Source organism: Pygoscelis adeliae, unplaced genomic scaffold (assembly GCF_000699105.1).
Source record: "Pygoscelis adeliae isolate BGI_AS28 unplaced genomic scaffold, ASM69910v1 Scaffold36, whole genome shotgun sequence".
NCBI lineage: Eukaryota > Metazoa > Chordata > Aves > Sphenisciformes > Spheniscidae > Pygoscelis > Pygoscelis adeliae.
In genome coordinates this window covers 628,919-643,635 of record NW_008824934.1, presented here as the reverse complement: position 1 = coordinate 643,635, position 14,717 = coordinate 628,919, and the positions used below count along the sequence as shown (strand labels likewise).

General features: G+C 38.0%; 1 protein-coding gene across 1 annotated transcript; it reads right to left on the bottom strand.

Annotated features, from left to right (window-relative positions):
• Positions 1-1,234: 1,234 nt before the first annotated feature.
• LOC103917931 (solute carrier family 35 member E2-like) lies at positions 1,235-9,802 on the bottom strand. Its single transcript, XM_009325148.1, has 8 exons — positions 9,274-9,802; positions 8,423-8,558; positions 7,157-7,284; positions 6,144-6,264; positions 5,725-5,778; positions 5,005-5,077; positions 4,184-4,329; positions 1,235-2,998 (listed from the first exon to the last, which is right to left on the bottom strand). Exons 1-8 carry the CDS (start codon positions 9,596-9,598, stop codon positions 2,752-2,754), a joined length of 1,230 nt encoding a protein of 409 aa, XP_009323423.1. The 5' UTR covers positions 9,599-9,802; the 3' UTR covers positions 1,235-2,751.
• Between the last annotated feature and the right edge of the window lie 4,915 nt (positions 9,803-14,717).

Below are 14,717 nucleotides of genomic sequence, written 5' to 3'. Positions count from 1 at the left end.
CCAGCACCGCCTCTGCCGCGCGTTGTCGTTCCGTACAAAACGTTAATTTTTATTACTGCTCACGTGAATAAAGCGTCATTCCAACGATCGTTTAAACAAGCCGCTTACGCAGCGGCGACAGAAGTAACGCGCTACAAAGGGGAATTTACATCAGTTCAGGGTGAGAGGGGCAACTCCTAAAAAGGAAAATTAGTTGAGACTTTGCAGACAGAACTTCACCGCGAAGTTACTTAACCGCGGCTCGAGGTTACGACGCGATACATGACGGGAAAGATCATTATGCACAGCTACCTCATCATCCATCTGTCAGACACACGTTAACCGCTGCAAGTAACACCTCACATTTGCAAGTCTCTGTTCTTCAGCAAGGACTTGTGCTATTTCAGGAATTCACACTTTAAGGAAGACATGCCGTTTCTACGAGAACGTACTTGACAAACGCAAAACAAACAGTCCACATCGCTCCAGCTCACGGAGCTGGTCTCGGTCGGGGCCCAGGTGTCCGGGCTGTGCCCAAACGCCAGCCAAACCCCAGAGCGTTTCACCAGCAAACTTCCAGACGAGAACCGGGCAGTACCGGTGCCACCACACAGCAATCAAGAGGCAGACCGCTGGGGCACGATACTGTAGTGAATTCTTAACAGGGAGCAAAGTCGTCCTTGTTTACCCAACAGGAACAACGGCAAAGGAGACTTACTAGTATGGCTGGAGGAAGAAAAGGTCTTACAGGTGGACAGTAAAGAGGTTGGTTTGTTTAATAAAAATAAAGGCCAAGAAGACTGCATAGAAAAATACGTAAGATCAACACTGTGGAAACAAAGCCCTGGTAAAACAGGATTATCGTGCTGCCCCAGAACAGGTGGGGCTAAACCAGCCACTAATAAGCCCAGACCTGTTAGAAATCACAAGTTCCAAAATCCTCCCGGCTGTTTGGTTCGCAAAAAGTTTTCCAGCAATAGGAAAGGCAAAAGCCTGCTAGCTTTTAAAATGAAGCTCGATCGGTTGATGAAAGGGTTTACATGAGAACGGAGCTAGGCAACCAGAAAGCCACTTATATTTCTGTCTTCCAACAAGAGTAGAAATACGATGCAAACCAGACTTTGTTTTCTGCCAAATATGCTGAGATTTTTAAAAGCATAACTACAAAAAACCCCCCAAACAACAAACAAAAAACCCCACAGAGCTCCACCCCACAGTCCACAGCTTTTTGTAAAAGTGACAGGAGTACAAAGAAAAAACACAGACATCACATACACGATGATGAAAAAACTTGACATTTCCCTCCCACTCAAATCTTCAGAAAACATGCCCCAGGCAACCAGTCGTGCATAGGAACGTAACCTGAAGTAGGCATACGACAAAACGAGCACGCGCTATTTAAAGCTTAAATTTTGCAGAAGCTCCACGGGTAATTTCCTATTAGAAATTATTGTTACCATAAAGACCACTTTATCCATTCTTCTAATGCCATGCTACAACCTTTCAGAACAGTGGCAATTATTAAATTAACAATTAAAATGAGCTGATTTTTAATTTTGTTACCACAAAGTCCATTTGAATGTTTTTGTAACTACATGTTTTTGCCAAAACGAATCACTAATACTTAGGAATTTTTTGTTCTAATTTTTGAAAGTTAACTTTTTATCTTTGATTTACCACAAAACAGAATTTCCTTAAAAAAGAAAACTTCCTAAAAGCAGTAGAAATAAAGATTAGCCTCAGTTTATCGTTAATATTCCTCCCTTTAGTGACCTCTCTTCCATCTCTGTCACAGATACCTCTGAGATTCTTTACGTAATCAGAAATGATAGAAATACTTTGCACATAGGTCAGAATTATAACCCTGAGTTTCTAAAAGGCAGTATTTTGTTGCACTCTTAGAAATAATACAAGAAAATAAATTTATTTCCTCATAACAGAAATACGTTAACAGAATGCAAGAAATTAAAATACTAAAATGGTTTCTTATAGAAATAGAGATCCTGCTTCCTTTATCACCAAAATTTTTCAGTGTTTTTTACCTCTAAGCAACTGCTAAATATTTAATTCAACACTCCATACAGTGTATGTATATGTGTGTATACTTGCATTTCAATATTGTCAATACACAACCAGGATGCAATATTTCCATGTTAAATTTTAGTAGAAAAATCACTTTTCATTCCTAGCTTTGCAGTCAGAAATAGCTGCTCATCTCTGCTTTGGGGCATGGACTCATTTCCATAGTTTACTTCAACTAAACGTATACCAAAATGAGTCATTTGTTGGGAGAGGAGGGGGTTCCTTCTTCCAGTTCTACAACGCACACAAATGATGGAGGATGCAGGCAGCGTAGAGTACAACCAGCTAGGAATTTCAGTTATGCACCAATTTCATTCCACTGCAAGCAAGCAGAATACAGTGATGGGTCCGTGTTTTCACATTATTTTGACGGGTAGGGAGAAAGGAATCGTTTTCCCACATGACACTGAAGTTCTTTCTCTAATATAGGCTTGTATGTTATTTGCAGTCGAGGAAAGACAATAAAGACCACGTTTACCACGTTATATGATACTAGGTCCTCTGGTATACCAGTTTCTCAGTAAATCAAAGCTTACTGGATTCTTCCCATTGTTTTCTCCCTGCTTCAAGACCCAGGCTTGGCCTGCCATGAACTCAAAGGAACCAAATCAGCATCAACAGTTGAAGAAACAACCACTTTCAGGAAGAGCTCCTTTGAGTTACACTAGGTTGGAAGAATAAATGGCCATATTAATCATACGGTTCCAAATCCTTGGAAATGAGTGGCTCAGTATCTTCAGTTGTACTTTGTGCGGATTGCGGGGCTGCAACTGCCAGGCTGTGTATAGTCTCTTGCTGATGCTGCTTTGCCTTGTTATATAGCAGAACTCCAATTGTCACTAGAACAGTCCCAATGGCTGAGAGGCTTGTGATTTTGTTACCAAACACAATAATACTTAGCCAGATTGACAGCGCATGCTTCACAGTACTAGCAACACTGGAAAGGAATATAAAAATTAAGGCCAAAGAAGGCTTTCTCATATCCCACACACAACCATGCTTTAATGTAGCGGGACCTCTCTCCGTTTTTGCTTGTTTTTTAAACACCGACTCAGATTCCACTTTTCCTCCTGAAGTTAATACCGTAACCAAATTGCTTGTATATCGGCACTGGTATCTTTACGCTCATCTTAATTTTAGAGCTAGTACGAATAATTCACCCAGGTTTTTGTTTCCATTGTTTTTAAGTATGCAGAACAGCACTAGCAATTCATTTCTAGCTAACACAGACATCTAGAAAACGCTAACAGAACACTAGCAACATAACTATCATTTGTGAGTCTGCTGCTACTCTTCAGGTAATACAGCATTATAACCTGAAAAGAATACCTAAATCATACCAATAACATCATAACAAGTAGTTAAGAAATTTTGTATAAATGTAAATATGAATATATGCTTTTACATGCCGTTATGTAGAGAAGACTAACAGCTTCAGAATAAGCACGTGTGTAACAGTGAATTGTCACAAGACTGTAGCAGGGGCACCTGAAAGTATAAGACAGCAGAAGCCTTCGGGGTTTAGGACCAGGATTACCCCACAGGCCCTAGGGCTATTCATACAAATGACCAATTATTGAATCAGAATTGTGTAACAGCCTAACAAAGCTGCCGATAACTGACAACGTAGGTGGAAACTGTCTTTAGAGAACACATATAATTCAACAAATACAGCTTGACATGCTGGTGTCATGCTTCAGGAAAAAGGAATACAGAGCTGATCACTCATATCTGCACCGAGATGTATATAGGTATTGCCTTATCACTGAAGCAAATGGCAGCTTAAAGATTGCATCTAGGGTTTCAGTGAATCTGTCAGACTCATTAACCAGCTTTAAGGAATGGCTGTTAAACCTGAACACAATACGCCTCCTAGTAGATGCGAGCACCTGTTCCATAAGCTCAACAGCGTGGGTCAAATGCTGCTCTCCTCACACAGTGAGGGAGCAAACCACAAACTTTTGGTGATCCGGATGTGAAACGTTTTCTTCTTGATTTGATGCATTTATGCATTACGTTATTTATTTCTTTGCACAATACCTTTACTGCCTAGTTCTCAAGCAGAAATACCGAGCAAGAAAAAAAAGAAAAAAGTGTTCTTGACGTGAAAACACAGCTTTACCTGAAAGTCACAGGAGAAATTTTTCCCATCAAGGCATAGGCTGTAACACTTTGTAGGTGGAACAAGACTCCATCTATTAAGAGAAGTACAACAACATCTTGGTTGTAGCTGAAGCTCCTCCCACTTTTCCCAATCACAGGCACATCCTAAACAACAAAAAAAAGACAACTTTAAGAGTTTAATTTATAAGCAAATCTAAAAGTGATTTTCCACCCAACTTATTATTACTATTATAAGCAGATACAGTTTTACATTTAAACTTCAGCAAAACAAAACCTAAAACATACAGGACATTTAGATCCTACAATTTCCCCCCCCAAAAGAATATATTAGAAAAACAGCTGTCATCTGACTGAACTCTCCAGCGTACTCAGCCTGTCTGTGAGATATTTTCTTTCCTGAATGCTGATGCATAGCGATGAAATGCCAGAATATGAAGGATACATATTTAACCTGATAGATTAAACTTACTTCAGCTCAATTTTCCTGTACACCATGTGAATATCGGCAAAAAGTCAACAAATATTTAAGATAAAACTTTAAATGGACTTAGACAAAAATATGATTTGATCTCAGAAATCCTGACATAAACTCAGGCTTTCTGGGTGACTTGTCAACTCATGTCCATATTAAATTATTTCTTTGAAAGTTTTCTCTTTTTTACCTCCCCCCAATCTCTTGCAAACACAAGATGAAATGCATTTCAGGGTGACTTTAAAGAAGTGGGAAGAATTAAAAGTAAAAATTAAGATTGACCTTAGTTGCACATTCTGCTCACAAGTCAAAAAGAAAACAAATCAGTGTTAGTGAATTCAAGTTACCATGAAAAATATCCAAGCTGGAATAAGCATAACCACTGCGGCAGCACTTGTGTAGAACTGAAGCTCCGGGGCTCTACAAAGGAGAAAAAACAATGATTAAAATGATTAAAAGCTTCCTCTTTCTTAGAGCTGAAGAAAGCAGCATCATTATTGTATTTACAGATATCAAAAAGTAATAAAAGCCACCTACCAAGCTTTGAGGACAATAAATTCAGAAATCTCTTGCAAAGGTTTTGCTTTTTTGTGTTGGCCGAGATAGACTGAAGATAAAATGCACAAGTTTTCAAGAAACTAGCATTAAGTTTTCAAAACTAGCATTTCATCTTGTGGTAAAATACACACATATAGCTATACATATATATAGGTATATTCTACCACAAGATTTTACTCCTGGCTCGCATTTCATAGTTAATTATCGATGTGAGTTCTAAAGTTCATTTCTGCATGCCTAATAACGTTAAGGGATGTTGTATGACTGCAGAATAAGGACTTACTTCTGGATATAGAGAGTTTTAGCCAATTATGAGACTCCGACCTACCGCAGTGGGATCTGAGCATAGAGGAGTTTTCTGTCCCTGATAAAGTGATTTAGGTTAAAGCTGTCTGTAAACAGTCCAAGGAAAAAAAAAAATCTTGGTGCAATATAATCATAAATATATAGTTTCCTTATGTAGCCCAAAGTCCATCTATAATCAAACCTGAAATATTTTTAATACTTACGAAAATCTGTATTTATCTCCACTGAGTAGTTTTTTGGAAAAGACATTTTGCAAACTGGGGAAAAAAAAAAAACAAAACAACCACCATTTACTTTATTTTAGTTATGACAAATAAATCAATCCATGAGAAAGTTGTTTCTCTTAGATGGGTAGATATGTTTTCTGCACATTTCACATTTTACACATTATGCAACTACAGAAAGGAGTTTGGGCTAACTGCTTTAGACTAACGGAGTTGTACTATTTTTTAATCTCACGAATGCTAGCAGATATGATAAACTGGATCTTCTGTTAAAAATAATTTTTAAATACCAATATTTAAGTGTAGTGGACAAAAACAACTACAGGCAACAATTTTCTTCAATCTACCAGTAAACAAAATTCCCTTATTCCACATATGCAACTATCATTATGCCTTACCAGTCCATGATATTAGTAGATAAAGCTGCTGAGAAACCTAGAATGTTGAAACTGATTTCAGTAGCTGTACATAGAGCTAGCCCACCCATAACAGGAATGAGAGAGAGATTAACCAGCAATCCTGCAAACGAAGAGAAAAATTTAAGTCTGAGTTTAATTGCTGTACTTCCAATTACATGTATCAGATAATATAGTTTTTGAAAGTTTAAATTCCACCTTAACTTCTTTGGTTGAAAGAGCGAGCATCTTATTTGACTGGATTTTAAAGTACAGAGGTTCTAAAGTGAAATCTCAGACAATAGCCCGGTGCTCTTGAAAACAATATAGACATATACTCGCTGATAAAAGTATCTCCCTTGGAGAAAGAAAATGGACCGATGACTATCTTCGTTTCATCTTTTTCACCAAATGACAGAAGAAAATTATACTCTCCCTGTTAACTCTGTGATTTAATTACTCTTCTTCCTCTGGCTTATTTCAGCCTTTTGCCATTTTGCGTCACAAAGCAATCTATACATGGCTTCTGTATTACTCCTATGACTTATAGCTGGTAACAAGCAAAATCTCTTCCAGCAAATAGCATGCAATTGCAAGTGGAATCGCAAAGAAATTATATTGCGGACTGGAAGAAATTATATTGTAGTAAGCCAGTTGTTTGGGTTTTTGTTTTTTAATCACAGAGTGAACACAGTGGAGAAATTCAAGAATTTTAAATTCTGAGCAGCAAGCTGTCCTTATAAGAAGGAACACACTGAACTTCAGTTATTTAAGGCTGCAATAATATTTTCTTGACAGAAAAATAACTTCAGAGCAACAATGCCCTTACACAGCTGCATTAAAATAAATCCTTTTTACTTTATATACACTCTGCTTATTGTGTTCAAACAGAATGATTCTTCCAGCTGCATTTACTGTATTTTGGTGGAATCTCCTCATCCATGGCCAACTAAGTGACAGTATTATAAAAAAAAAAAACACCAAAACCCCCCACATTTCAACAGTGAAGTACTTACCAGTGTATTCTCCTAATATCATCCGAGACATGATAACAGTGAAAATAGGTGCAGAGCTTTTAACAGTTTCTGCAAATGAAACTGCCACATTTTTCAAGCTGACAAGACCCAAGACTACTGTTGCAAATCTGTAATAGAACACCACATGAAATTAAGCAGAAAATAAAATAATGCTGTAAGAGCTACTATTAGACATCTAGCATAAAAAAGAACTGCATTATCATTTCTCTAGGTTTATAAATTTGAGCTGCAGTAACTAGGAAGATGGACATGAGTAGCTAGCTGGCAACCAAGTTATCAAATCATGGTAGCATGACTGAACTGCAGTAACTGATCAGCTGCACACCTTTACTCCACAGCACCTGCGAGGTGGAGCATGTCAGATCTATTTCTTTGCACTTTGCCTTAAACATTATTATTTACTTAGCACAAATGAAGGCACCCTTGGGCAACTGTGCAATTTCTATGGATGTACAGCAGACTTCCAGAAAACATCGAAGTTTACTTCTCAGTGCACTCCAACCAAGCTTCAGATGACAGTGTTTTAAGCTAAAGCTTTCAATAGGCTCAGCTGAAAAAGTTAGTACAATTCTGCTGATAAACGGTAATTCACCAAAGAAATTTTATCATTTGCAGTTATCCATCTTTAGTGTAAATTAGGTACACTACATATTTACCATACTTTAAACCATGAAATTAAACAACAGGGTGGCAGAGTTATTACGATAAAGCTACTCTGAATTAATTTGAATCCTGTTATCCTTTATCACTTTTGCAGTGCAGAGGAAACCAAATCATATGTTCTTATTCTCTCCTAGACCACAAACTGATACTATCCCAGCACACAGCAAATACTTACTTTTTAAAACATAAATGTTAATAGTCTGTATCACTTTTGAGGCAAATTGGTGGAAAAGGTGAGGGAAACAAAGCAACATCATAATAAATACTAGTACACTAAACAAACATCAGCCTCAAAAGAGAACAGGAAGAAAGTAAATGGAAAGAGAAGTATGTTCTGAAAGAAGCCAAATGTGATGGGAAGCCAAGCTAGCCAAAAAACTGACATCTGGAAAAAGGAACATAGCATTTAGCAATAGGAACTAAAAATAAAATTATGCTGTGATTTTTTGGGGGGAAGGGTGAATACTTCAGACGCTTTCCCATCAAGAATGAAAAGAAAGAGAGCCATGAAAATACAGCTTCCGTTCAGAAGAACGCAACGAAGCAACCAGATAGATCTCTAGGAAATATTTAACCATTTACCTCATTAGTCCAACAAACAGCATTATCATGATGAAATTGGGTGGATAAGAGATGCGTGTTTTGTGTTGATACAAGCAGCATGGAACAAACATTTTTATACAGCCAATGAAGGTGGTTGAAAGCATTTGAACAGCACCTAAAGAAAGATGAAAGGAAAAAAAAAAATCAGAAGACGATGGGAACATGACGAATCAAGCAACATAAGAAAATTTCTTAGACAAACTTATGTGTAGTACTTTTAGCAGTTAAGAAACACGGCAATTACTGTCTAGATTTTATGAGTTCTCACAAAAGCCCTTTACTTCTACATCTACCAGCAAGGCAGCAGAATAAAACAAAGGTGGCATACACCTATAAAATCCTGTTCACAGATGAAATGTGCTTTGTTTCCCCTTAAAAAAAAAGGACTAAGCAGCCCATTGGATAACAGAGGTCACACAAAGGCAACTTTCGCACTTCTACAGACAAAAAAGTTAATCTTAACAGCTCTAGAGACTATCAACAACTGACTCAATTTTATTTTTTTTTAAAAACCCACACTACCCTCCAACACAAAAAAGAAAAAATTACATTTTTCTTTCCAGCTCTTAGTTCTCAAACACCATCTTACAGCTCCTCTATGAGCAAAGTTTCATACCATCTTTCAGCAAGTGGAAAGGACAGTGTCAGAAACCCCTTTACAGGCTGACATCACAACTCATGAGTTCCCAGCCCCAAGATCCACCCCCATATCTCCTAACTAGGTCTTTTTCACTTCAGTTGAACCATTTTGTCCCTCAACTTTATATAGGAGGATCTGGTATTGTCAAATATCTTACTGGAATTAAAGTGTAAAAGAAAGGTAGGGTTACCTAGCATGCTGGGCTCTCCTTCCAGTAATGAAAGAATGTATTTGTTAAGAAAAAGAGTGCAAAAGCTGAAGAAAAACCACAAAGTGAGGTAGATGAGAGCATGAGAATTCCAGATGCCCAAGTCCGACTCAATGACCGTAGTCTCTGTGATAGTTATTTTCAGAACGTTCTCCTCTGGTACACTATCACTCCTAGCAATTACAAATTTTTCACTCCTGTTAGCAAAGAGCGAACCCAGATGAAATAGTGATTTTCCCTTTGGCTTTTCTTCAAGGGGGGGAGGATTAGGTTCCTCCGGTGTCTGAGCACTTGCCACAGTCGACATGCTGACATTAAGAAATTAACATTTGTCCTTAATACAAACCAACATTGACTTAGCACAGAACAGCACTTCGACGGAACAAAAATATCATGTGATTAGTCTTTCATCTCCCATGGCCTGAAAAAGTGTACTTGGTCCTCCAAATAACATCTTGCATAAAAATAAACTTCACATGCTTCTTCATGTGGTCTATTCCATTTTTTCTGCCTAAGAATGAAAAAAAAAAGAAAGAAGGAAAAAAAGCATGTAGCTCTGAATGTAATGACATTTTAAATCCCTAACACAGCAAAGATACCACATTTCACCTGCAGTTTATGAAAGATGAAAAGACTTCTGTAGCTTGTCTTTCAGACTGGATTTCGCACTCCTGATATCATGATACCAAGATTAAGCACTAAGAACTTAGATAAGGGAGATTTTTTTTATTCTAAAATGGCACATGCACACGCAAAAGACTTCATGTGTTTTTAAGTTCTTTCTCTTCTAAAGCATGTCAACACAGCCTTTTCCATTATAATGAACTCCTCTTCAAGATTCTACAGTTTCTCTGATCTCAGTCTACGGTCTTCTTATAACCACTCAACAGAAAAATCTTCACAACCCAGAAAATCTGGCCAGGAGCCTGTACCCTTAGTACTAATTAACCTGTTACCATCTCGAGTCAAAGTAAGCAATCAATGATCAAGGACAACTTCCAGTAATCATAAACACAGTTATCATGGCAACTATGAGATCTAGGTGAACAAAGTAGGAAAATATGTCCAAGAGCTCTCCAAACAGACTTGTTTTCTATTTAATTACTTGTTAATAATGCAACATTACTTATTTTGCCATTGCAGTACTGCTATAGCTTGCAATTCAATATTAGTACTTGCAATAAAAGTCTTTTTAAAAGATCTGACAGAAAAAGGCATTAAATCATTTGCAACTAGAGCTTTCTCCTTTTACAAATTACATGAAATGTGGCAAGTTACAGTAGAAGAGTACAGAGAACAACAAAGTGACCTTTATTCTTCTCAAGTCATGTAACGTTAGTTAGCATCATAATGCTAACAGATTCAAAGTCTGTATTAAGAAAGAAATTGCACCTGAGCAGCTTATCTGCAACATTAAAACACACTATTTTGCAGTCTGTGTTTTATGAAGAAAAAAAAAATAGGATTAATCAGATGAGAAGGAAATGACAGACAAGACCTCTTTTGTTCCTCCATGAACAAACAATAGGGGAAATCAAATTTGAAATACTTTTCTCCAGAAGGACATTTGCTGGATAGACAAGATGGTGGACCTTACACAGTTAAAAAGTAATTCTTGGCGGGGAAGTTAATCACTGGATATCTTGGAAAAGCTGTCTGAAATGAGATCATAACACTACAGTGCATCAAACAGTGGCAGCACACGAAATAATCAATGGCAAGCAAAAATACAAGAGTTGTAACAAGAACTACTGAACCTGCCCTGACTTTGTTAGCATGTGAACACGTCAATAGGATACACTATTTTCTTCGTGCCTTTTTAACGTCCAGTGTGGCATCTCAAAATAAATCATAAAGCAGTACTAAAGAGTTAAATATATCCTGTCAGTTTCCATATCCTAAACAGCAGCTACTTTACACTGAAGTTTTCCATTCCTCATGTTCTCTATTTCTGTTATTACAGCCATGCACAGAAGGTTTCCATCCCTATCCCCTTATCCCTTTCCATTTTACCAGGAAATCATGCTAGCAGCACACCGGGGTACAAGACGCTCTGACACACTCGCAACAAACCATATACTTGTGTTAACCCAGTTTAAGACAAAACTAGCCAATTTGAAGGAAAATACGCATTCCTTAAGAGAATTTGTTAAGAAAAACAGATTCTTGACTCCTCCTCCTTTTTAAAGTCTTAAAAAAAATACCCTTCTACATTCAAAACAGTTAGTTATCACAACTTTGTTGATACTTTTTCTGTTTATACTACTCAATTAAAAACAAAAGCAATTAAGCACCATGAAACTCCCACCCTCAGCTGCACTGCAATATCATATTTGATATCACTGATTTCACACATGGCAGGAAGCAGAACAGCAAATAAGAACAAAACTACTCCCCTAAATTACTGACCTGCTGTCTTAAATCAATTGGAAAGTCTCAAATGGGCTGAAAGAGTTCTCCATCTGGAACTAATTCAGTCTTCCTCCCTTAAGACCAACCAGCAGCTGATGTTTACCAATAGATGAAAACGTGGCAGTGGTTGGTAGACTGTTTCTCTTGGATTACACACAAATGTTCAATCTTCCAGCTCACAGGAACAAACAGCATGCAATGCATTTTACATTCTTCCTTGTATCTTCTCCAAATTTTAACTATGTTAGCAATAAAAATATTTTACTAAGAGCAAAAAAATATAGAATATAACCTTTGAGCCTCAAACAAATTCTGACTTACAAGTAGCAGCTAATTACCAATTCAACAACTCCCTGATTTCTTAGGCTTTAAGACATCATATTCTAAGACTACCTGCATTCAAACTCCTTTTCCCTTTCTACTCAGAGCAGTTCAAAATTTAATCAGAAATACATTCATTTCAAACTTAAAACAGGAGCAGAGAAAAACCTTTCCTCAGAAGACCTTTAAGAGTGAAGAAAATAAATGAAGACAGTATCTGCTTGTGCTTATTAAGCATCTAGTTTTCATAAAAAAAAGTATTACTCACCCCTCAGTTTCTAACAGAGTAGTCATACTTAGTTTGGTTACTAAATTGCTTACACTATTTTCTACTGTGTGGAGGTGGCCTCCATGGGAATAAACATTGTTTTTGCTGCCAGGCAGCCTGCATGAATATAGGGAAATGACAGCTATCTGTACAGTGCTTTTGTGGACATGGTGTCACAGCTTAATGAACATTTTGAATTAGCACCAGCTCACAGCTTCTGAAATAAATAGCACCCCCTTCACTCACTCCAACTACAGCAAATGTTTTTGTGGATATGTGATAGATCAAACCAGGGAAACTGCTCCCCCCTGAAATCTAAGGCCGCAGGGAAAAGGTGCGCTTTTCCATACACATCATCTACACTTAACTCCCAGCAGTACAGTTTAACCTTATCACTGTAAAAGCAGTATGTCTACATGGATTGTTTCCTACAGGTCTCAGAAGAAAAGAAACACCAAGTTTTGCAAAAAATAAAATGCAGAAGCAACACAAGTTAACAAGAACACGTGCCCTGCATTTTTGCATTAGTTCTTCCATAAGAAATGTTTTCCGAAGAAACTTTAACATTCCACACTGAAGTCAAGTGAACAGGAGAGAGAAAAAAAACAAGAAATTGACTCACGTAAAGTTTTACAGCAGTACAATTTTCTAACACAATTTAAAAGCGAGCAAAATCAGTTTTTCTTCTCTGGTGAAGGGGAGGTCTGTGTCACATCCCCCTTCCTCTAAAACAGCAGATATGCGAGGGGTGAAGCAGCTGGTGAAAATCCAGTTACAAACACTGAGCAACCTCGTAACAGGGCCCTGACAGGCTCCCCACACCTGACCTTCACTGAGGTTTTCTGCAGCTGAGCTAGATTGGGTAAGGGCAGCCAGCTGAGCTGTCTTCACCCAACACTAACACCACCTGGTCATCGTCTTTAAAAGCAAGCATCAAGTGAGAAAATTAAGAGTTCTTTCAGAACCATATTTGATAAAAAAAACCAAAAGGCAAGAGATAAAACCAACTCAGATATTAAATTGTGTCGATGAGATTATCACTGACACGTGTCAAAAATCCTCATAATAGTATTCACTTAAACTTTCTTTTCATGAGAAACTGCAGTTTTAACCCTAATTTTTAAGAAATTGTCAAAAATAAAAAAGCCAACCATATAGGCAGGGTTCAATCTAACCAGAGTCTTTCCTTTAGAATGGAAAGAATAGAATTATTTAAAGATAACTCAACAAGAGACAAAGCAGTCACGTGAAAGAGAAAATAGTGTCTTTTAAAAATTACATATACTATACCAAGACATGATTTAGCTTGAAAATAAAGCATAGCATTTCCATCACTACAGATCCTGTGTTTTTTAACTATCTATTGCAACCCTGGTTATGCACAGTCCTTCATGATTCTTCCACAGAGCATACTAAATATTTTTCACGGTTGAAATATATTCATTGGCAAGCATCTACCAGGTACTCCAACAAACTTAATATAAAATTCTTCTGTGATACAGCTCACCTCAAAACTGGTACCTGTTGGTCAGAAGCTCTAATTGTTTCTTAAACAGCTGAGCAGATTCTGACAATCACCACCACATGTATGACACCGACAGTTTCTTACTGCATTCATTTAAGGCTGGAATTGCTCTGGACTTTGGAACGACCACCATCTAACAGCGAAGACACAAAGCCATTGCTAGTTTGTCTGACCACTTGTTAGTACCTATATATAAAGGCAGATACTTTCTTTTGACAACATCCACAAAGAACTCTATGTATAAAGTCAGCTTTACACAAAAAAATAAAAGGCCGAAAATGTCGCAAGTGTTAGAGAAACTAAGGCTAATCTGATAGTGAAAAAACAGAGGCTTGGTGTGTGTACCTCTTAACCTACTGTTACGCAACACGGGTCACCAACCCAAACATCGCTTCCAACACAACGAACACACAGAATTTAGCATCCCAAGTAAGCTGTAAACATTAACGCTGTTTCACTAAATGATGACAGCATCCAAGATGTTTATAAACACAGGCCGTAAATACAATCGCAAAACTATTAACATCTCCCATGCAGCAAAGATACTAAAAGATTGAAATAGCTTAGCACTTTCTTGCACCTCAACTGTTTTTCCAGTCACCCAGTCCTAAGATCTTCCCTCCTCCCATTCAGAACCAACTACCGCGCAGGCAAATCCCGCACGGGTCTTGGCATGCCCCGCAGCACCTCGGAGCGGACCGAGCATCCCGAACGCAGGAGCAGCGGCAGGAGCGCCGCGCGTTCGGAGCCGCCTTCCTCATCGAGGTTCGGAGACCTTCAAGGGAGCTGTGCCGTACCACGTCCCTTTTTGACCCGGCTTTCCGGCTCAAGGACTTTCCGGAGAGCACCGCCTTGCAGCAAGGCGCAGCAGGAGAAAGCACAGGCATCTCCCTCCTCAGG